Source organism: Macrobrachium rosenbergii, chromosome 13 (assembly GCF_040412425.1).
Source record: "Macrobrachium rosenbergii isolate ZJJX-2024 chromosome 13, ASM4041242v1, whole genome shotgun sequence".
Lineage (NCBI taxonomy): Eukaryota > Metazoa > Arthropoda > Malacostraca > Decapoda > Palaemonidae > Macrobrachium > Macrobrachium rosenbergii.
This window is the reverse complement of record NC_089753.1, coordinates 11,455,870-11,480,976: the sequence shown is the minus strand read 5'-3', so window position 1 is coordinate 11,480,976 and position 25,107 is coordinate 11,455,870. Positions and strand designations below refer to the sequence as shown.

General features: G+C 37.5%; 1 protein-coding gene across 1 annotated transcript in view; it reads right to left on the bottom strand.

The window, feature by feature from the left end:
* The window catches only part of Madm (MLF1-adaptor molecule), a 260,480-nt gene extending 239,464 nt beyond the window's left edge, over window positions 1-21,016 (bottom strand). The window contains exon 1 of the mRNA XM_067114228.1: window positions 20,754-21,016. Within this exon, the coding sequence (XP_066970329.1) occupies window positions 20,754-20,882 (129 nt within the window). The 5' untranslated portion in view covers window positions 20,883-21,016. The remainder of the gene's footprint in view (window positions 1-20,753) is intronic.
* Window positions 21,017-25,107: the final 4,091 nt, after the last annotated feature.

Here is a 25,107-nt window from a genome sequence, read left to right as displayed (position 1 = left end):
GCACATATAAAGTGAAAAAGGAGAAAAAGCACTGAAATATCAAATTACAACAGAATTTAATCCAACAACATTAAACCTGCATGTCTTTTCCTCATTTCATTCACTGAAAAACCATTATGTATTATCCTCAAACAACATAAAAAGCTTAAGTCATAACATAAATCCAGCTTTCTCAAGTTCTCAAGCATATCCATCTTCTGCAAAAAGACCTCTTAATCATCTCAAAAAGGATTTAAAACAAAAACAAGACATGGTACAATATATTACTTCTGTAAATCTATTGCAGCATTTCTGTAAGTAAATTGGAGTTTACTACTTCATATTTGTAAAATACAGTAACATGCCATATTTATGTCTCAGTATACTAACTTCCATAGTCCACGTGAAAAATTAATCAAACAAGTTCAAACCTCCACGGACTTGGGGGGCATAGGCTATCTGTTTTAAGCACACATTCCCCTACAACAAGAAAAATTAATTTTTTCAGACTGTTCTTGCATAAGACAACACCATAACACTCTATCACCATGCAGCAAAGTACTCTAACAGTATCGGTTTGTTAAATCCAATTCACTACTGTATAGAAACTGTCCCAAGCATTTAAATACATACAATTCACTACTGTATAGAAACTGTCCCAAGCATTTAAATACATACAACAGAATAAATCACGATATAAAGAATGTTTATACAGTAAATCCCCTGTATTTGCAGTCTCACAAGTCGCGGATTCATGTATTCTGGATTTCTCTGTGGAACGTATCTACCCATTATTCGCGGAAAATTCACCCATTCACTAATTACTGTATTTTCATCTCATTTTCATGACTAAATTCATTTTTTGTGATAAAACTATTAAAACACTCGGGTAATGCTCGAGTTACAATAATTCACCTTACGATAATTCGATTTTGCAAGGGGCAAGCAATTAATACCAATAGACAATATTATTTATAAAATATTTTTAAATTTTGCACAGGCACAGGCAGCAGCATAATCAAGCAGTGAGAAAGACCAAATTACAATAGACCAAATTTTTTTCCTCCATCTCTTTACCCCATTTTCTAGTTAAAAAAGTAAAAGAGAATGATAAAAGCATTGTTAGTAACGTTATACTCTTGCGTAAATGCGTACAGCCATAAGCAACCGACCAAGAAACTTTTGTTTTGCTTATAACCGAATCAGAAAACAACAGCCGTTTACCTGGTAGTTCAACCATCGTACGGTAATAAACAATTACCATAGCTTATAGCACAAATGACGCTAAGTAGAATAGGACCGATATATTTTTACATTACTGTATACCCTTATTCGGTATTGATAAAAGATCGTCAAGGAAATATACTACTAAATTTAAGCTGCAAGTTGTAGCTGAAGCTGAGGAAACAATGTTCAAGCTGCTAATGACTATACTGTAAATTATCGTGCATTGCCAACATGGATGAAACTCGATTGTGATTAAAATTGGAGAGAAAGCATTTTAATCAAAACTACTGGGCATGAAAGAACACATTACTGTTATTTTTATGCCGATAAACAATAAATACGTAAAGCTCACATTATGATGAAATCAAGTGAAAATAGCGAACAGAATCTTGAATTTTTTTTTTTACACAAAACAAACATCCCCAGACGGCCATCATCATCATCTATTAACGAAAAAATAGATAAATTAATTTCACAACGAGACGTATTTTAGTTATATTTCGACTTAAAAACACTTCGTATAACGAAAACCTTGCCCCATATAAATAAAGTATCTACAGATTCATTTACGCTAACTAGAAGCAAGAAAAGAGCGCTGAACTGAATTAAATATGGCGAAATAAACACCGCGTAAACGATTTCCAAACCAAAACATTGATCGCTATGACTGCAATTTATAATATGAGAGCAACATAATATATACAATATTATTGGATACAGTGAATTAAGGCATAACATTTTAAAAGATGCATATTCATTATGTTGACGTTTGTATAATACAATATTTGAATACAGTATAGAGTACCGTATAATGTAGGCTACGCTACTGTATATGCATACAATGTACCATAGTGTAGGCTAAGCTAATCCTTGTTATTCAATTTCTCTTTGCACTGAATTATCATAGGTCACTTTGCATGAACCTCTAGAATTAGCTGATATTAATAATTACTATACTGTACTGTGTATGTACAGAGTACAGTAAACCCCAGATTTCAAGTTCTCATGGTTCATGGACTCACGCATTCACAGGTTTCTCTGTGAAATATATCTAGCCATCATTCATGGGAAATTTTGCCCATTCATGTATTTTTCACTGAGAAATCTTCACTAATTACTGTATTTTCATATAATTTTCATGAATAAATGCACTTTTTGTGATAAAACTATTTAAATACTCAGGTATAAGCATTTTTACAGGGTTTTTCTTGGTTTAAGCTATCAAAATGGGCAGTTCTAAGTGTTTTTAGAGGGGTTTTAAGCATTTGCGGATTTGACCTATTCGTGGGGGTGTGTGGGACGCATCCCCCGCGAATACGGGGGGTTCACTGTATACTTTATAGTGTAGGCTAGGCTACCATATATGTATACAGTACATGGTACTGAATACCCTACTGTAGGCTAGGCTACGTTCAAGATACGTTTTGGTATTTCTTACGTTTTTCCCAACAAACGATGGTTTTTTTTTTTTTTTGGAACCTAACCCCTTTGTAAGTATGATAATACCTGTATAAGCATTTTTAGTTTGTTTTGTGTGTTTGAACTATCAAAATAGGCAGTTCTAAGTGTTTTTAGAAGGGTTCTAAGTATCTGCGGGTCTTAGCTATTCGCGCAGGTGGGGAGGGGTACACATCCCCCGCAAATACGGGTGGTTTACTGTATCACTGAAATTTCCATTCCAAAAGTCTAACTAATAATACACGGATCCAAGTGATATTTTGGCTCCAGCATGCTAGATCACCAAACTGTGTATCCATATGGAAGACAGAACCATACATATTTCCTGATACCACCGAACACCTACTGAGTATGCCTCAATATGCCCAAGGGTGGCATCTCTCAAAATGAAAATTTTATGATAAAATTAATTATTTTGATATTTACCTTCTGTTAAAGTCAGATTACATCTTTGTGCCATTAAGGGCGACTGGCATTCAAAATAAACAAAAAGAATAATGCTTGGCTGAACAGGATGGACCATCTGTAATCACCTATTTCCCACCAGATGGCATTGGAATCTTTGCTTTTGTAAGAATTCTTTATGACCACCCACTAAGATGTGGGATGAATCTTATCTACTGTTAAAGTTAATAAGACTACAACACTAAATAAAGATGATGGAGTAGTAAAGCCAGTGAAACACCTGATAAGCCAAGTGAACTAAAAGCTTTTTTAAATGGGAAAAGTTTCTAAACATTCTTGCCTGTTGTGATCCTTCCTGGAATGTATTGTCACCAGACAGTGGATCCATAACAGGGTGTAATGTCCCCATAGTGAGACTTGCCAGAGGATCCTTAAAGGGAAAAAGGACTTTATCTCATAGAGTACTAGTGACTCCTGTGCCAGAGTTGAAAGCCCATAAACGACAGTCCAAAACTAAAGACAATAACTACCTTCAGATATGAAGGTATGCTCCTATACCCAAATGTATTTCTTCACACTCCCCAGACTCAACACTGGGATTTCCTAACAGCCTAAAGGTAAGAGAGTAAGGAAGATTCTCCTGCATCTGGTTTGGGAGAAAATCCCCTCTATTGTAATGATAGGATCAAGGGCTTTACAATCCTTATATGAAATCTAATGCCTTGCAAACAACACATGGCACAACTGAGTTCCATGTCCATTTGAGCTGCACTGATAATGTTCTCTTGCAAAGTTTTGAAAGAAATATAGACAAATCCTTACAGCTATAACCAGATGTAGCAGAAATTCCTCTCCATTACCTACTAAAGTAGTTAAATTAAGCATAATCACAAATCTTGGAAGGGCTTTGCTTTGACACTGTTTTTAGCCCTAAACAATTGGAGGATAAAAGAAAATGCCTGTGTCCTCTTGAAGAAAATCTTACAAGACAAGGCTTGAAGCTTAATAATACACTTTGCCATAGCAAGACATAAAGGAAAAAGTGTTTTAAAGTTAAGTTCTTAAGGGAAGCTTTATCCTATTGAGAATATTGTCAAATTTAAGGGCTATGTCCAAATTCCATCCTACACAATGATAGGAACATTTTGGTGCTTCTAACTCAAAATATTAGATGACCTCATCCAAAGTCATGAGCAATATTCAAGTTAGTATGTCCTAAAGTCATGAGCAATATTCAAGTTAGTATGTCCCATAAATGGAGACAACATAAAGCGATATGCTTCAAGCCCTAGAAGAAAATGTTGCTTCACGTGCCTGAGATACCAGAAGAACTTGATCAGGTTATCTCAAGAGGTACAGGTGCTGGAAATCCCTCAGGACAAGCATCAATGCCAATAATTGACCACTGTTGTTAATTAGGGCTGTAAGTGTGGGCTTTCAAGACTTATGGATTGGTTCCCTAGCCCCTCTCAAGAAGCTTTCATCTTGAAAGAGACAGATGACAGTTTCTACATGGTCAGATGAAGCATGGGAAGACTTCGATGTCATCTTCTCTAATGTGACTGTTATCCTACTTACAATGGGGTTAGGTTCCAAAAAACCAGCGTTTGTTGGAAAAAACGTAAGAAATACCAAATTGTATTCGGTACCATGTATACATATATGGTAGGCTAGCCTACAATATATAGTCTATACATACATGGTATAGTAATTATTAATATCAGCTAATTCTGGAGGTTCATGCAGAGTGACTTATGATAATTCAATACAAAGAGAAATTGAATAACAAAATAGAATTAGCTTAGCCAATACTATGGTATATCGTATACATATACGGTAGTGTAGCCTACATTATACTGTACTCTATATTCACGTATCGTATTAGGCAAACGTCAACATAATGAATATGCATCTTTTCCATGGATCTTTTAAAATTTTATGCCTTAATTCACTGTATCTAATAATATTGTATATATTCTTATATTGCTTTTGTATTATAAATTGTGATCATAGCGATCAATGTTTTGGTTTGGAAATCGTTTACGCGTGTTTATTTCACCATATTTAACTTAGTTCAGAGCGGTTTTCTTGCCTCTAGTTAGCGTAAATGAATCTCTAGATACTTTCTTTATATGGGGCATGTTTATTTTTCTTTATATGAAGTGTTTTTAAGTCGAAATATAACTTAAGTACGTCTCGTTGTGAAATTAATTTAGCTACTTTTTTCGTTAATTGATGACGATGGACGTTTGAGGATGGTTGTTTTGTGTAAAAAAAAATCAAGATTCCATTCGCTATTTTCACTTGATTTCATTACAATGCGAGCTTTATGTATTTTTCGTTTTCTGCGTAAAAATTGCAGTACAGTAATGTGTTCTTTCATGCCCAGTAGTTTTGATTAAAATACTTTCTCTCTAATTTTTTAATTACGGTTTCATCCGTGTTGCCGATGCACGATAATTTGTAGTCACTAGCAGCTTGAACATTGTTTTCTCAGCTTCAGCTACAACTTGCATCTTAAATTTAGCAGTATATTTCCTTGCCGATCTTTTATCCATGCCGAATAAGGGTATAATGTAAAAATATATCAGTCCTATTCTACTTAATGCCATTTGTACTATAATACGGTAATTGTGTATTACCGTACAATGGTTGAAATACAAGCAAAACGGCTGTTGTTATCCGATTTGGTGATAAGCAAAACAACAGTTTCTTGGTTGGTTGTTTATGGCTGTACACATTTACGCAGGAGTATAACGTTGCTAACAATACTTTTATCATTCTCTTTTACTTTTTTAACTAAAAGATGGGATAAAGAGATGGAGGAAAAGAATTTGGTCTATTGAAATTTGGTCTCTCTCGTTGCCTGATTGTACGCTGCTGCCTGCGCCTGAGCAAAATTTAAAAATATTTTATAAAATATTGTTTTATCGGTATTAATTGCTTACCCCATTGCAAAACTTGAATTATCGTAAGGTGAATTATTGTAACTCGAGAACTACCTGAGTATTTTAATAGTTTTATCACAAAAAGTGCATTTAGTCATGAAAATGAGATGAAAATACAGTAATTAATGAATATTTCTCAGTGATAAATACTGTGAATGGCTGAATTTTCAGTGAATAATGCGTATATACGTTCCATAGAGAAATCCGCAAATAGGTGAGTCCAAAAATTGTGAGACTGCGAATACGGGGAGTTTACTGTATTATTATTATTTTCTTACTTGGCACAGTAAATGAGCAGTCATGCTAATAACAATACACTAATTTCATAGTGCTTCCACCTCACTATTAGCCCAAAGTACCTTACGGATTTGAGAGCTCTTCACTTCCACCTTGTAAGCAACTTCCAAAAACCTACGTTTTGAAAATAGGAAGGTTAAAAATCTGACATTGTATCTGTGTCATACCACGTAGCTCTATGCAGCTTCAAGAAACTGGAAATCGAAGCAATGGTATTCTGAGTATCAGGCTTAAGGGTTACATTTTCAAGACTGCCTCAAAACAAGCCTTAACAGAATTAGACGGTTTTAACTTTTTCCTTGTTTTAACAGGAGCTGAGGTAGAAGCAAACAAAAGAGATGTGATTAACAGAGTCATCTTTGGCAAAACAAAGAGGGTAAAGCAGAGCAACACTAAATACAAACTGCTTAAAAAATCGAAGGGGAATCACCCAGATCAGGTTTGAAATCCGTCGTCTAAGAAAGAACTGAGATAGTAGAAAACTGTAAATCTGCAGACTCAGACAGTGAGGTGATATGACACTTCAAACTGTGATGTACCTGGGACTGGCAGCAATGATGTACGGGATGTGAAAGGGAAGCACAACACAGCTGGGAAGGAGCACGTGACTTGCAACAAAGCTGGGAGGGAGGTGGTTGGATGGGAGAAGGAAGAGGCTTCTTGCAAGACACCACACCAGCGCACAAAAGCTTCAACTTGAGAGAAGACCCTGCTGAGATGACAGCGGAGCCATTTGCACAACACTAGAAGTGGCAGAAGAGGAGGAGCCACTAGTACAAATTGATATACAGTAGCTGTCAAAATAAGAGGAATATGAGGCAACAGAGGAGGAAAATGAATAAGAGGGGAAGGGTTAACATCAGAAGAAAAAGGAATACAGGTGACATGGGGTGTAAATTATTGAACAACTGAAGTAGTACTGACGCGCAGTTCAGAAAATTAAATAACGTGAAGATAATGCATGATACAAGCACCTAACTCTACCAATAAATCTTTCAGAGAACACAACAAATTTGAGACAGCAGATGGTTTAGAGACAGGTGGTGAAGGACACAGACCTCTGCCCCAAGACACTCCTTGGTTCCCTGACAGACAACCTACTGGCGCAGGGCAGTCCAGAGGGCAAACAGATGAAGGCTACAACACCTCCTCTTTTGGAGGAAGAGAGGGGGGAGAGGGGGCTTATCACTACATGTGGGCACCATGATCCTTACTCATAACAGACTTGGTCAAGTGCCTAACTGCTGCTAGATGTAAACTCATATCTTCAAGTTTACCTATCCATTTTTTCTGGACCACATACACAGCATTAGAAGCCAGAGCAGAAAGAGTGAGAGAAAAAACACTGGAAGAAGAAGAAAGATTAGAAAAACACTGGAAGAAGAAGAAAGATTAAATAGAGTAGACTTCTGACCAAACCTAACTGACTGGCTAAGTAAACTAACGGCCTCTCACATCTTCTGGCACCTCACAAAATTATTCATTCTCATCAGACCACTCATTACTTTCTCACACCAAGAAAAAATAAATAAAATCACACTCAAGACCTATACCAGTAACACCCATGAGACCATAATGTCCAAGCAAATACATTCAGTTTATACAAAACATGTTCACACAGAACCTAACCCATCTATCTCAGCTTGCTATCAATGACCTACTGTAAACCAGAAAACAAGCACAATATAATACAGGAAAAAACTGCCAAAAATAGTCAAAATTATTAGAGCTGATTAACACAGCATACACAAGGGCACATCAGAAGGATTCTGACAAGAACATAAACATTCCAAAGCCACCTGGTGGGAAACAGGTGATTGCAGACAGTCAATCTGGGTCAGCCAATGTTATTCTTTTGGTTATTTTGAATGTTGATTGCACCTAACAACATGAAGATGTAAGCTAACTTTAACAGAAATTAAGATTCACCTCAAAGAATATCAAATAAGGTTCATTACAGTACAGTAATATACATGGATGGGTTAGAACCAATAACAGTACCTTAGTGTACAGGGCCCAACTGTAATGAAAAGCCTTAAAAACAATGTCTGCAGTTGTTTCCTACCAGAATTAGATATGCTTTTAAGTGATGTGAAAGAGCTGGAAGTTAAAAGTAACACCAAAAAACTGTCAAATAGCCTAATCAGAATTACTAGATACAATATCAAACACACAACATGCAACTTGGAATGGAAGCACAGTGAATGATTGGCTGATCAGTTGACGCACAACATGGAAACCAGTGCTCCAGCAAATACACAAGCCACATTAAAACAGCAGCATGTCATATCTGATTATCTGCATATAGTGTCTAGAAAGAAATACTTGACGAAAAAGTTGAAAAGATAAATGTATTACTTGTCATAGACATTTCATTTCTGAAGTACAGTATTTGCAGACTCATCAGACAGTTTTCCATGAAGATCAAGTATTTTACAAGATGTCCCTTAAGCCAGCTAAATTTGATAAATATATTATTCTAGGCATAAATCAAATTTTTTATACAAACCCTTAAATAATTCTTGAAGCTTTAGTCTTTCTCAAAAAGAAATAGTCAGCCAGTAATGCCCAAGCATGCACAATCTCCAAGTCTCTAGCAGCAGTTAAAATCATTCATTGCAGCTTCTAATCCAACTAATGTGATAGCAGACACTTTCATTATAAGATATAAGTTTATACGAAAATGTCCAAAATATGATATTTTCATAATAAAATTAGGTTTCATATAAACTTACCAAGATATTACATAGCTACAGTATCTAATTATTGCAGCAGCTTAAATTTTGAAATTCACAGTAGCCTTTCCATTGTTTTAGTGTAGGTAACTAGCCCTGCCCACTTTCAGGGAAGAATGGGTACAACACAGCTGAAGAGCTCAATTTGTTTGTGCCCTATGTCCATGAGAGGGGAGGAGGGAGGGCTCCGACTCTTTAATTATTTGGTAAGTATTATTATATGAAACTTAATTTTACTATGAAAATTTCATTTTCATATAAGTAACTTACAAGTAATTACATAGCTGAATCCACATTGACAGGAGGTGGATACATGGGCATATTCTATTCAAAACATTCAGTAATGGTAATGAATTTGAAATAGAAAGGCAGCTAGCATCAGTCAGATGCTTGTTGTAACCTCACCTGGTAAGAGAGCTACAGCACGAAGATACTGCCTCTGGTTGGTGCTCATCTTAACTTGTAGTGGCGTGGCGGTATAGCCGTGGAGCGTACTCAAGTGGGAGCTTTGTAGCAAAGGAGTATTCCGATAGCTAGCAACGCACAATCAGTGCCCTTGCCCTGGGGTAGTACCACAATAAACAAACCAGACAATGCTGTTACATACACAAAAATAAAGAACCACTACCCATCCATTAAAGGACTGGTGGGTACTCCAGGTACACTGTATCCCCAGGCTCCCCAAGACTTGACACCCTACATCAAGGCGAGGAGATAAAGAATAGAAGGACTACCTCCTATGCTTCGCCCCCCAACACCATGCCAGCCACTAACAATGGACCCAGGGTACTGCAATTTTTTAACACTGTCTCCACTTCACGTAAATAATGTGACACAAACACTGATTTGCACCTCCAACTGGTGGAGTGAAGAATCGCGGATAATGACAAGTTATGCTTAAATGCCAACGAGGTGGCGACAGCTCTGATTTTGTGGGCCTAACTTTAAGGGCAGCTAAAAAATCCTCCTGAATCCTCGAGTGCGACTCAGAGATAACGTCTCTTAAAAAGAATGCCAATGCATTCATGGAAAGTGGTCATGAATGATTTTTTACAGAGCACCAGAGGTTGCTAGAGGGGCCTCTGATCCTCTCAGTCATATCAAGGTAATATCTCAAAGCCCTTACAGAGAAAAGAGCTCTCTCTTCTTCTTCTGGACCAAGAATGCCCAACAAACTCTTGATGATGAAAGAGTGGGCCCAGGGGTTGGCATGAGTTTCATTCTTTGCCTGAAAGCCGAGAATAAAGGAGCAAACCACGTCTCCTTGAGAGAAACTGACTCTCTTATCTATGGCCTGCAGCTCACTGATTCTTTTGGCCGTAGACAAAGGAACAAGGAAAAGGGTTTTCCTCGTACATCTCAGAGAGATTGGAGCAAAGGGGCTCAAACAGAGGGTCTGAGAGCCATTTAACCTTTTGGGTGCACCTGTCGCCTGTGAGCGATGAGAGTTAACTATAGTGGAAGCTTGTGTGTCGACTTTGGTTTACCACCATAGAAAAATGTTTACCCTTAAAATTACTGGTCCATTGTCTTCTATTTACCATTAGAGGATACAGTACTTGATGTCTGAAAAGCTCAACACCTCAAAGACCTTGAAAATATTTCGCACAAGATGGTCGAGCTCCGTTGCCATGAGCATAATCTTAGCAGACGCAAAAGCCAATCTCTGAGCGGAATCAATCAAGCTGGAGAAGTCCCCCTGGGAGGAAGGCAGCGGCTCCCAAAGAAGGAGCTTCTCCTGTGGCATACGAAAGGTACCTCCTACGTGAAAGGCGAGAGGGAGGGACTCAAAAGACACCCTTGCCAAGCTCTCTCTTCTCCGAGGGCCATCCTTCTATCTTGGACAAGGCTTTCCTTGACGAGGAGGAAAGGACCACCCTGGGAAGCCTTAAGACTCAACAGGCTGGTTCCTCATCATAAAAGATGATGCAGGAGAAGTCAGGGCCACTGGTGCGAAGAACATCGGAAAACTGACCAGAAAATACCTCAGGAGAGCTGCGTAGGCAGTGAGAGAGTGTTCCTCGTCAATAGTTTCATTGTCAGATGAAACTGGAGAGAGAGCCAAGTCCAACGGTTCCTGTGTCACAGCAGAAAATTTCTGCAAAAGGACCAAAATGCTACTAAGTTAGTGCTGAATGGGCTCCAACGAAGGATCGTGTACCCTGGGTGCGGTTGAAACCGACGTAGCAACCTGAAGAGAGTGTGACGCCAGGTGCCTGACAGCTGGCGCCAAGCAGACAGGAGATGGCGTCAAGCTTTGGAAACTGCTGGGTACTTGGAAGATGACAGGCGCTTACAAAGCTGAAAGACCGCTTTAGCATCAAATGCTGGAGCTTCGTAACAGGGAGCTTAGGAGACAAGAGTTCAGGGCTGTCCCAGAAGCTACAAGAAGGCTAAGGACTATGTTCCTGCTCCCTGCGCTGCTTACAGGGGAGTAGAGAAGCTTGGGCAGCAGCTGAAACATGCCTCTTCAACGGCCGAGAAACATCCTAAAAACGCCATCGGTGCCTCTTGTCTGCACTGGAGTCCAAATCACTAGAGGACAATGCATGCACATCCTTATGGATGCCTTTTCTATGGCTGTCTGCTGAGACCTGGGGCCGGACAACAGACTCGACTGAGGGGGTCAACTACCCGTGGGCAAACCCCACCAACCTCCCTTGAACTTCCAGTATGCCTACTCCCAGTTTTAGGGGAGTATGACAGGGACCTTTGTCTAGGAGCATCAGTGGGACGAGTAGTCACCTCCACTGACACTGCACTTGCACCTTTGTCAATAACACTCACTTTGTCCATAAGGACCTTACGAGATGCCCCTCACTGGGCCACAGTATTCACAATGAGACCAAATTTCTGGTCAAAATTGGCTTTGAGACTGGCAATGGCACTGGGTTCAGAAGCACGGGAGCCAGGTAATGGAGTAGATGGAAAAGTCAGAGGACAGGTTATGGGAGAAAAGGCAGTTACAGGTGAAGACAAAACAGATAAATTGGCTACATTCGATCTAGGAGAAGACACTTGGCTGACTAACTTCCTAGCTTCGACTCTAGCAGCCACCTTCCTCTTCCTGTCTCTCTCAAGTTTGTTAAGATATTTGCCTTTAAAACTTTCAATTTCCCCCTGATCCCAGTCCCTACATTCATCACAAGTCAAATCAATTGTGCAATTCTGTCCTCTACAATTAATACAAATGGTATGCAAATTGTATGAGGCTTTCGTCAGTCTAGTTTTGCTGTGTTTAGAGCAAGACCGAATACTAAAAGTACTAGAGTCAGACACGGTCCTTGAAAAAATGTCTAAATCAGAGAAATATATACCAGGTTTAAAAAACCATATGTCAGGGAATGCAAAGGCTTGCGAGATCCTTAATTCCTTAGGATATTCTCGGGAGCAACATAATTAACAGTGGACCACTCTTATCCATCAAGTGTGACGTACAAACGCCCAAAAAATCTTCTTTATAGAAAATGGCTTATGAATACATAAAAGGGATGGTTAAGAGATCAAGAAGACCAATAGCAATCAGGATCCACACCCACAGCAGGGGACCTTGTACTTCTGCAACCGCAAGGTTCAATGAGTAGGCTAACCTCTGTAGAATGCATTCCTGACTAAGAACTCGCTAACTTGTGAGGCTCCTTTACTTGTGAGCCATAAAAAAAAAAACATCTAAACTTGAAGGTAAGTCAAAAGAGCTCTGATTGGAATCCATGTGTAAAGGTTTGTTTTCAGATTTTAGAATATATATCAAGTGGAAGGATAACACTTGGCATAGGGGTCTCTTCCACCTGGAGGGAGGGGGGTCTGTGGGAATCTAGCAAAGTTTGGCAAACCATAGTGCTGAGGATGGACAGGAAGACATAAGCTTATATCAGATATGCAAGTGAGTAAGAAAATTCAAAGCAGGTGAGACAGGTGGAGGAAAGCAAACTGATGGAAGCTTGTGACTGAGGTTGATCATCATCACTAGCTCCACCAACCAGATTTTTATGTCAATGGGCTTTGCATATAATGGTATGAAATGATCTTATGGAGGTAGAGCTTGATCTTCCTGTTGAGGCTATCTACAACACTGTCTCTTCCCTTAATGTAACTCTTGAAGAAACGTACCTTGTTCTCTTGGTCCAAAGAAAATGACTTGCAATCTCTTTTTCCCTTCCTCAGGTATGCTACGGTGAGCAAGTATCGCGTGCATACACACACACACACACAAATTTAGCTACCTGACTCTGGTAATGATGAAGGCCATCCATTCCAGATAGGATTCTAGACTAGCAGGAGGCCTCTTAACCTCATATCAGTGCAACTGTGGAAACTGAGAGACTAAGGAACAGAAACTAGTAGACGTCCCAGTGCCCTGGATCTTGGCACTATCGGAGAAGTTGGCAAAAGTGCTAACAAGATTTTACTAGTACCAACTAATGATAAATCACTTGTTTAACATTTAAAAAGAACTACTAATTAAGGATGGACCAGTGGACAGAATCCACTATCTATATCCTGATTGGAGTCTACTGGAAATATCGTTTCAGTGAACTGAGGGCTTACATACATGTGAATGAAATTCTGGAGAACTGTTTACAATTTCCAAGAATACCTGCCTCTAGAACATTAGCTTCACAAAGTTACAAATAATTGCCTGGCATTCTGTGAGTCCTGCCTGTGATGCCAATAGGAGGTCCATGAAGATACAATCTTGCATCATTAACCTTCTGTTTCCAATACAGTAGTTCTGTTATATGAACAACCATTCTAGCACTCAAATATAGAGGTAGCTGCCCTTTGGCAGAGGATGTCCACCTTAGAGTGTTTGGAGTAATCCTTGGATTGGAGAACTTCAAGCCACTGCTGCCTATTCCTATGATCAGTAGCTTCCTTAAGAGGTATTGAATAGTGTGCACTTCTGAAGCTGTGAAGCTCACAAAGGGGAGAGGAGGGATTGTGTAGCTACCTTCTGGGTTAAATCCTTGGTAAACTAGGAGGGAGCAGTGCTGAAGTGACACATATGGTAATTTTGAGGAATATCTCAGACCCCACCCTGGAGGTGAAAGCAGCTCTAGAAATTTCTTGGTCATTATATAAAGCTCTGAGAATTCCACAATTCTATCTGCAGTTAAGTTGCAAAGGGATGCTGAAGGAGCTGGAATGAACATTTTGCCTTGTCAGATCTGAGTCTTGGTTGAGAGATCTCTAGCTTCTCTGCATTTTTAAATTATAGAACAACATAGCTCTAGGTGCTACGGGTGTGCTATCTTTACCACTCTTTGCACTATAATTTCTGCAATGTAGCAAAATCTAAATGATAAGACCTACCATGTTCTTAGAATATTCATCCTCCTATTGAATAAATACTTGTGAAAGCAGTTTTCTGATCAGTGATCAATGTAGTAAGCCTCTCGTCCTAGAGTGGCTTCTTTTAATCATTCCAGCTTAGAACATGAATTGATAGAGTCATCTGAACATTACTAGAAATGTAACTTGAAGCAGCTACGGCTGCAATTCATAAGACACAGGCAACCAACTTCTTAGCTTCTGATAACAAGTGTTGTGAGGGCTCTTGAAGAGAAACTTTGTGTAAGATGCACCTCTAATCTTGTATGGACAGCAATAGTTTTAGCTGTGGTTCTGGAAAATGCAGCTGGTTGCATCTCTGGACATGAAAACTGCTCTGTACTGAAAACTGAAGAGTGAAAACTACTGGAGAAGTTCTGGAGATTGGTTCTAACAATTTGCACTGCTTAGTCACATCTACAATAGTTAAAGAGGCTACTGAACTGAAAGCTAACAAGGCACTTGGCTCAAGTACTTGTTACTGGTCGGGTTCAATATGGCTTAGATTATCAGGCAGGCTTTAGCCTTAAAGGCTGGTGAGGTGTTAATCACAAACATCATTCATAACTACTGTTCTAGCCACAACTCTTGGCAAACTAAACAAGCAAGTCAGCTGTTTGTCATTCCTAACAGGACTCTTACCTTGGAGCAGGAAGACTGTGTTTCACATGGGTTTAGGATACAAAATAGACGCAGGCTACATTATCAGCCCGAACGATCATGACAAAGGCTTCATCACTGTCAGCTGATTTAAAGAACTGAGTCTGAGGCCCAGATTACAAACAAACATTTGTTACAGGTATTGGGTGGTATGAGGTTTTTAAGGTGAGAGATATCTGCTTCCTGGTATCATCAGAAGCTGGTGAATATTGAGGAAGCTGTGAAGATGTTCCTGGAGATCTAAAACAACAGTTTCATAACAGAGCCAAGCAAGTTTTGAACATAGATGAGTTGAAACTCTTCTAAGAAGAGAAGACTGCACCAAGGTTTAAGGCTTCCTTTGCAAGTCAAGTTTACTAAAAATGGGATGGAATGCATCCCAACTCTACAGCAATGACCCTCTGCAAATAAATATAGAATTTATCACTGTAGAGCATAAAAGAATTTCCCTTTAGATGTGGCATGTCTTCAAATAGTATGCTTGGTTTTACCCAGCATGAGCATTTAAAACAGTAACAGCAAAATAAAAAATATAACAATCCAAATAAAAATTGTAAACCTTATGCAACACTTTTCTCCATGCCAAAAACTACAGAATCTTCCTATGAGGAAAAAACTTAAAAACTTCTGAAAAAAGCAGCACTGTATGTATAAGCAATTCCATAACAAAAATAAACAAATGGAGCATTAAAAAAAAGTAGGCTTCTCATGTTATTGTATGCAGAGTTGTAAAAGCTATGCATCATAACATACTCACAGACTACAAAAAAAGCTGGTCTTATTAATATGGCATTCCTGAATCCTCAAAAATTCTGGCCTTTACTGTGCTGCTAAAGATAAAATAGCATTTCTTAATGCTGAAAACATTTAAACACCAACAACTCATCTAATGCTCATCAACAACTCATACATCCACCTGCTAAATGTCATTCAAAAACTGACCAATGTCAGTTATTCCACTATGATGCAGGCTCCAAAAAAATCAGTCATTAATTACACGTTTGTTTTGTCCACTAAAATACAGTGCTAAAGATAAACTAAAATATTCAGGTAATTACAATATCAAAGGTCAAGTAATTGATACTATATTATCTAACCCTTCCAAGGTACCTAAGATCCATAAATATATACAAAAATAGTGAAAATAATTCTTCAAATATTCACATTTTCCACAAATCAATGTCAAAGTCAACTAATTTGAGAAATCCGCTCATTAATAGAACAATGGAAACTTATCCTCATTATGGCAAATCAATAACTGTTGAACATAATGTCAACAAGGCTGACAATGTGTAGCCTATGGTATTCATAAATGCAATATCAACTGAAAAAATTACAAGATTTTTTAACAGCAGATGTTTGCTTGCAACATACTTCTGATTTTGTTTGTGTTCATTCGAAACTTTCACACCAGCTGGAATCTTACCATGGCAATAACTTATAAAATGCCAAAACACCAAGCCAACAACAGGCCCTTAACTTCAACTTAGAAAACAACACTTTTAATGCAAACTTCTTCTAAACTGCCATTTCACCATATTCATCACATAGAGAGATAGCAGAGCCATCTAGTTCACCAATGACATCCAGAAAATGTTGGTGTTCACTTCTCTAATCCCTACAGTATAAGTACCGTATTGACATCACCAGCCTCGTCCATAAGAAATTCACTGGTACCAAGGTACAGTAAATCAATTTATCACATTTGCAAGGCCTCATCCTCCAGGTACAGTATGAGAAAATTTGATAATGGTATGACCCTTCACACCAATTCCTACACAACTCTCCTTATTAATTAAATATTTCAATAATAATCATGGAAAGATTATAATTTTGAACTTCCTGTATTTAGTACCATGTCAGTATATATTTCTAAATTAATTCCATCTGCTTACTTAAAAGCTATAATCAGTGAATAAAGTGATGACATACATAACTGACAAATCAAACTTTACAGCCATCCACTGCTTATGTTGCTCTAAAAATAAATCAGTTCTTTCAAGGCACAGCAGTTATTTTTAATACCATTATTGTTTTGGTATATTTCATATTTGCATAACTTTGTCATGATAATGATGCAAATGGTAACAATAGTGTCATAAGCACAATATTGTCAATATGCTTAGCCAATATACATGGAAGTTTTAACAATGCTCCTTAGTACCACAACCACATACTGTAAATAAACTTATCATATAGCCTATGTAGATGGTACAGTTCTATGTCCAAATGTACATAATTTCATATAAAATGTTTTGACTATTTAGCTCTTTCTTGTTTAGATGCAGCCTATACCTAATATAGTATTCAGTATTAATTAACAGTAATTAGATGGAATACAATACTGTATTAACAGCAATCAAATGATGGTCATTTTAGTATTTTTTCCCTTATGGAATGTTAGAAGCAGATTATTATTATTATTAAATGAAGCAGATTACTATCAAGTGCTGTGTATTCTCTACTTCATGATAGCTTATAGTCCCATGCATTAGGCTATAGATAGCTTATGATCTTATGTGTTACATAAAAAGTTTATTAGCTTATTATCCCCATATCTAAACAAACTTTCATGGTTAAGCATCCTATGCTTTTAGAGCCTTCCCAGTCTTCACTGTGAGGATACTTAACAGCTTGTTTTACTCTTTTCACATTCAGAGACTTTTTTGTGCAAGGGGCACAAGATGCCTGGATAGCAGCATTAATCTCCCCTGGAAGCCAAAGAAGTGCACCAACATCAACATCTAGATATTTCAAGCAAAGTAGGCTATACCCTCCTTCAACTTGGCGAACCACATCCTCTACTTCCCAAACTTATGTAAACATTATGCCAGGTGCAAGCAATGCTAAGGGAGACCGAGGGAAAACCTGCTTTTAATTACAGTACTAAACGTAGTCCTACATTAGGTTAGGTACAGCAGTGTCCTTGCAATTCACTCTTGAGGGGGTGAGGAAGTCCCTCCATGGCTAGGTAGGACCTTATGCCTTAAGTAATGATAAGTTTGCAAAGGCTAGGTTACAATGCTTCTCTGTAGTTATCAATGTCACCTTTTCAAGGTTTATATTTTGGGAAGGATTGTTACTGAATACACAAATAAATGCTGCATGCCTCCAACCAGGGTCACTTCATAACTGTTGTATGCAGAGATAAGGGAAACAGACATGAGTGGTTTGCACTGTGTCAAAAACACATTCAGAACAATATAAACAATCTGAAAAATAAATAGTTCAAGAGCCAGGAGGAAAATTATATATATAAATAACCACCTCTCAAATTGAATATGTCTACAGTGTTATAATCTAGGTTCTTTCCTCTGTTCTATTATATGCAGTATTACCTTTCCTTCTTTCTTAATAATAGTCTTTAGCTTACTTTATATAATATTGCAGCTATGTGAAGATCATTCTCCTAACCAACTAACACTCTTCTAAAGGATTTATGAGTGCAATATCTATGCAGCTGTGGTATTAACATAATTGCAAATTAAAAACCAGCCTGTTAAAGCAACATCTTGACAAGTGTTCTATAAAAAAGAAATACTGTGACTATGTCATAAATATAGCAGGCTAATGCAACTTTATAATCTACCTGATCACCTCTGTATTGTTTGAGAAGTATTGGTTCCCCATCAAACTAGAATAATGTTTAAAATATGGGTAATGATCCACATTAAAAAAACTGGATATCCAAAATACTGAAAGACTTGCTGAATATGATACAGTCAATGGATCAATGCAAGACTAGCTACGGATGGTTTCAAGTTGAACCACGATTTACTTCAAAATGTTGGTTTTAAAGGCTTTAAATTTTGCTGCCCCAAGACTGTACAATAAATTCCCAATTGAAAACATTAAGTCATTCAAGAAAAAACTGAAGAATTATCCTATTCTCTGTGTTGTGACAATGTAGACCTGAAAAATAAGCTAACATGGAAAACATAAATCTCACAATATATCTCTGCACTAGGCCTACTGTGTAGCCTATATGGCAAATGAATGTGGAGGGCTCACAGAGTGCCTTCGATGGAGTGGGATTGGAAAATAAGGTAATTCTAAGCCGGCTGTCCGCGGTGAGCTAGACTATGGCAATTGACGTTTTCTTATGTTATTTTACTTGCTTTACAAGAATTTAAAGTCATATTTTGTTGGCCGGCTGTAACTAAACTGTAATCAACCTTTGAAGACTACACTACTGGCAGGGTAGATCTAAGCCAGCATTCCGGCGTGGAGCCCCACCCCCTCCATAGCTATTATGGCAAAATTGTAACCAGTAAACACCCATAAAAATGCCAACCTACCATACTGTAGGGGTGTTTACTGGTTACAATTTTGTCATATTAGCTATGGAGGGGGGTGGTGGGCTGCCGCGGGATGCTGGCTTAGACCTACCCCGCATTAAGTAATTCAAGTCGTGTAGTCTTCAAAGGTCAATTACAGTTCAGTTACACCTGGCCGACAAAATATTACTTTAAATTCTTGTAAAGAGAGTAAAATAACATAGATAAACGTCAATTGCCATAGTATAACTCACTGTGGACAGCCGGCTTAGAAATACCGAAAATAAGAAGCAATTTGTAAATAATAATTATGAATATTCACTCTGTTACCATAAGGAAATACACAGTAACAAAAAATCAAGTCGTCTCCAAGCTACAACTCAAAGTCATCTATGACACTAAAAGGCCTGAAATTGATTTTATTGTTTTAACAGTAACTAATTCTGGAAAAATTAATGTCCTCCAGATATATAACCAAAACACCAGAATAACATTTGTGCAAAAACAAAAATTATGAAACAATATAAAAAGCCTATTTCACATCTCTAAAATGTGCAATAGGCTAGTCCTTCCGACAACATCTTTTGTACCCAAATAACTTGAAGATGACTGCACTTTAGTATTGTCTATACTTTAAAACAAAATGACATAGGCCTACACATGATGCATTTTTCTTTACATCAAAGGGCAGATTAGCCTACTAAGACTACATGCTTACATGAAGCCGCACCTACAGTATGACTGGTTAGGCTACAATAATGCCTTGATAAACTGGCTGGTAAAATAATTTGATAGCCAACGAAAATAATTTGTGAAAATAGGCCTACTATGCCTATGTTTTGAAATACTACAGAATTTTATTTTAGGCTATATCAAACGTTGCCTAGTTTCTGGGCAAATAAAAGATTACAAAATCTGGGCACGAATGAGCAAAACAAATCCCCTGTTAGCCTCTTTCGTGTACTGTACTATAATTGTATGACGCAGGCTATGACTGATAGGCCTAACTTATAGCTTTGCTACGGGCAATAAATATCTTCTTTGGGTGGTCACCCCATCCAGGAATTGGGGTGAAATCACCTTCAAACAAAATATTCGGTCGGTATTTTAAATACTCAAGGATGAAGATTTTCTTTGTTATTTTCCGTATTTCAAAGTAGAAATAACGAAAACATTTAGAAGAATAACTGTCGTTCGAAAACGTCATCGTAGCCTAGGCCTAAACACGTTGACGTCACCATCAACTGATTAATCCCTTATTTACCATTTATTTATTTCCTTTGGGGAAATCTCCTCTATTCAGAAATGTAGAATGACGTAACCAGGGAGCAGGTAATTGCACTACGTGAAAGGTGTGTACTTAAGGACGAGAATAATGGATAATACGGAGAGAGAAAGATGGAGAAAATGGAAAAAGAAAAAGAGAAACAACAAACCTCTTGTCGCCGCTTCGACCACCTTCCACAGGGGCTCTCTTCTAATATTTCACTCTCGTCTTCCGAATCTTCGCCGCTTTCACGCGGCGATTTAGTTTCGGCCTCATTGCCGTTTTTACTCCCCGTCATAATGCAACGAGAGAGGTTTCAACCTAAAATTGTCCGGTTTGAGATAAAGAAATGTAAATCCACACTCGCTGTTCAACGCATTGTGTATCCTTTCTTATTCACTGTCAACCAAACACTGGCTCTTCTTAAAGTTATCGTAGAGGTGTGGCCTGTCCACGACTGCTGGCGCTATCGTACGTCTAAATATAAACTCTCGTACGTTGTCGCCATTACATGATAAATTCGAATCAAATTTTATGGTAAAACAAAGACGAAGAGCATTTTATTATATGTCCGTTACCTGTCAATAAGGTCTTCAGCTTATTTTAATACAGGATTTGTTGTAATAGAATGATAAAGAATACTGAAAGCACTCTAAAAAGATATGAATCTGCAAGTATACATTATCACAACTAGATTTTAACACGGAGAAAGGAAGAAATAGAGAAGCATTGTCACTTTCAATGACTTTCCAATTAAATAACTACACACAGTGTGAATAATCAGAAGAAACAACAGAGAACAATTATGGGAAATTGGGATCCAGATAGGAAACGAAAAATCTTCATTGAGAAGTATTAAAAACGCGGTAAAACTATGATGTATGGTTTATCTAATTCGTCTGTATGGCCAACACAAACGGAAAATCTATAAAATGCTAGAAAGGGAATTACTGCGAAAAAAGCTACAACTTGGGTATAGGGTCTGATGATAATCAAGCTATGATAATCCAGAACGGAAGTAGCAAAGAATTATAAAAATGCTACAAAGAAAAGTTGGTATAAAAAAGGTGATAAAGTCACTGAAAGGAGAAGCGTGAACTAAATGTGGGTGAAATGAAAGTACGCAGACGGTGATATAACATGCTAATGGAAAATCGAAACATCAGTGGGAAAAGGGTCCTCCAATATGAGAAACGTCCTTTTAATGAGAGTTATAGCAAATAAATGGACTAAGAATTTGGAACCTATTAAATGTTGACGTTTCAAAGGAATCTCACGAAATTGTCATAGGCGTCTGAAATGTGTGCTGCGAGGAAACTGGAGAAAATGAAAAGAACATCAGTGGAAATTTGTTTAACACAATTTAGAAAATAATGAAATGCTCTTTAGACAACTAAGATACATTACTGAAAATGTGGTAGTCGCATTCTCTCATGGGACTTTGGATCCTTTACCTTTTTTAAGTGTAATATGACGATGCACCACTTATCCTTACTAGACGGGAACAAGGAAGTTTTTATTTGTTCATTTCTCAGTTTTTGTTTGCAAATAGTGAAATTCCCCAAATGTCCCCTTGTTCAAATGTTACAGAATGCACTTACATCACTTTTTTTTCAGAGACTGTCAGTGTCATTTAGGTGACAAAAGGCGATGGTTTTATGGCTGTAACATTAATATATCTTACCTCGTAATGGCATAGCATATGGCTTTATGAAATTCAAAACAACATTAATAAAAAAATTAAACATTTGCGTTTCCAAATTTTTTCTTTATATACGACGAATTTACACACATTTCCATGATGACGGGGAAAATTTCCTCAAATCATGACATGCTGAAAACCCGCAAAAACTGACGCAGGAAAATAAACAGAACTATTTATTTTAATGAATGGCAACTTTGTGGTGCATACCCGAAACAATTCCTGGTATTTATATCATTCCTAAAAAAAATTCACTTGGTCATCATGTTTAATAGCCTACTTATTTTAAGCAGATCACTGGCTTATTCTTAATTCTCATGGGGCTAGATAAATTATTTAAAATCTAATAGTTAGATAATATGGCAATGTTGAAGATTCTGAAAAATTTCTTTCAAGGATTTGTTTCCAGTACTTGATATTCGTTGTTGATTGTAAACTGAAGAGTCACATAGACATATGTAATCGTTAGTGTAGGCTTGCATTCTGTGACTGGGTTATGTAGCCAGACGAAAGTGACCAGTTTTAATTTCGTATTGTCAGATTTATAATTCCACAAGGCCTACCACTAACTAAAGATGATGGGTTTTAGGTATAGTACAAAAAGCTGACAGCAACAGGTACAGGTATATATGATATAGTAAATGCAATTTTGTCTGCTTCATCAGCATCCTCTTTTTCTTTAATGCTTACATGAGAGGGGACCCAGCATGTTTCAATATTTGTATTGGTTTTCTATATGATTTTTTTGGAAAGAAAATTAATCTGCTGACTAAAATGGGTCGTTAGAACAATAATTTGCAGAACTTCTAAATTAGCATGGTGTTTGAAAATAACAACTTTCTCTGGTGTTCACAATGTTGCAGACAATTCTGCTGTGAAAACAGATGCATGATTAGATAAAAGAAATGGCCCATTTCATTAGATGTTACTGCAGTAAATCTTGCTCGAGATGAAGAATTGGGGTCATCGGTATAAACTATGCAGTGTGGGCCTTATGATTCACATGTTTTGTCTGTGTGTGTGTGTGTTGCATATGATGTTCTAGGATACTGCGCAAGTTTTTTGGATGAATAGTACAAGCATTTACAGATGCGTACTTTAGCATAATCCAAAGGAAGAAGGGTTCTTTAACTGAAGAAAAGGTTATGTTTATATATATTTTTTTACTCAAAATGTGGGAATGGTGGTGAATGTTTATTTATAAAAATGTATCGACGATAGAAAACTATTTTACTTTGAGGGTCACCTGCATGATTCTACTGTAGGCCTACTTCATATGGTGATGAGAGAGGTGGTCCGTGAATGAATGAATCTTGAAATTTAGGACGCAAAGCCAAGCTCTGTGACAGTTTTAGCCATTCGCAGCTAAAGACAATGCAATGTGGAGATTGGAATGGTTGGAAACCAAGATGAAGTAGACCCAGAAAATAAGTGAAATGATGTAGAAGGATCTAAAAGTGAAACTTAGAGAAAACTCTACAGTTGCATGAAGCAGTTAGATAGGCTGAATAGCAAGATGGAAAGGAAGCAGGGGTGGCTATAAAGTAAAAGGCTAAAAAGTGGTCGCAGCTACAGAGAGGTGATTCACCACTTCCAACTGGTACAGATTTATGTGGGGAGGCTTAAATATTCCCATGTAGACTCTGAGGCCTTTGTTATGAATGTAAGATTTTTAATACCTTTGCCATGTCTGATGCTGAACCATATATCTGGCTTTCTTAATCTAAGGCAGATAGAACATTTGCTTTGTATAATAAATCAAAGCTAATCTGTAAGCTCCCTAGTGATAGTGGTATTTTTTTTCAGATTAGCATGTTTTCAGTGTTGACATTTTTTTGTACATAGTTTTCTTTCCAGTTGAAATGTGTATCAAAGCAACTCTCTAAATTAGTACTAGATGATGAAACTGTTAGCTTCACTTATGTGGTCAACAAAAATGAAAGGACTGCCCAGATGCCAAACAAGTCTACCTGTATATCTTAGTACTTTATAAAGAACATCATCTGTGTAAAGCTATAGCAACTTCAGTTGTACCATCTTTTGATCATCTGTGTATGCAATGTTTTGGGATTTAAGGAAGATGGCTTCTTTCTGATGCTTAAAACAACTTCTCAAAAATTATGGTCCTTTACTCCTCATATAGATCTCAAAAATAACTACACGTAAGAGCCACAGTGCAACTTCAGCTCTGAAGATTTAAGAAACAGCCACTTTCATATGTAGGCCATCCCAAAACTGAATAAGAATGTTCTCATGACCAGAAAAGAGAATCTATAATAGATTATCCATGGGAATTTAAGAGGTTACATGGGAAATACTTTATGAAGGGTTTTAAAAATATACTTGAAGACGGCTTAAGGATTATAGAATCTAAAACAGCCTAATAAAATTATAACAGCAGCTGTTCATCCATCTGTGCCATTAATAAGCTCCCGAAAATCAAAGCCCATGACAGATCAGGAAAGACTGGATTAATTCATCTTTATTTCTTTTCTCCTTCCAAACTATGTGGACACTGATTTACACATATCTCTTGTCTGAAAGGTAAACATCTCCAGCTAGTTTTGTTTTTACATGAAATGCAACACTCTAAAATTCAGTAATGGAGGCAGCGAGTGTATATCTGATTTTAGGACCACTCAATGCCATTACTTTGTTCCCAATGCTTATTACTAGGAGAATGGCACCTTAATGACCTTTACCAATTCAGTGTAAAAGAAAACAAGAAGGTAAAGAAAGGAAGGATGGGGTGGGGTGCAATTATAGGGAAAACACAACTTTCTCTTAAAGAAGGAAAGAAGCCATCACAAAGCATGTATTC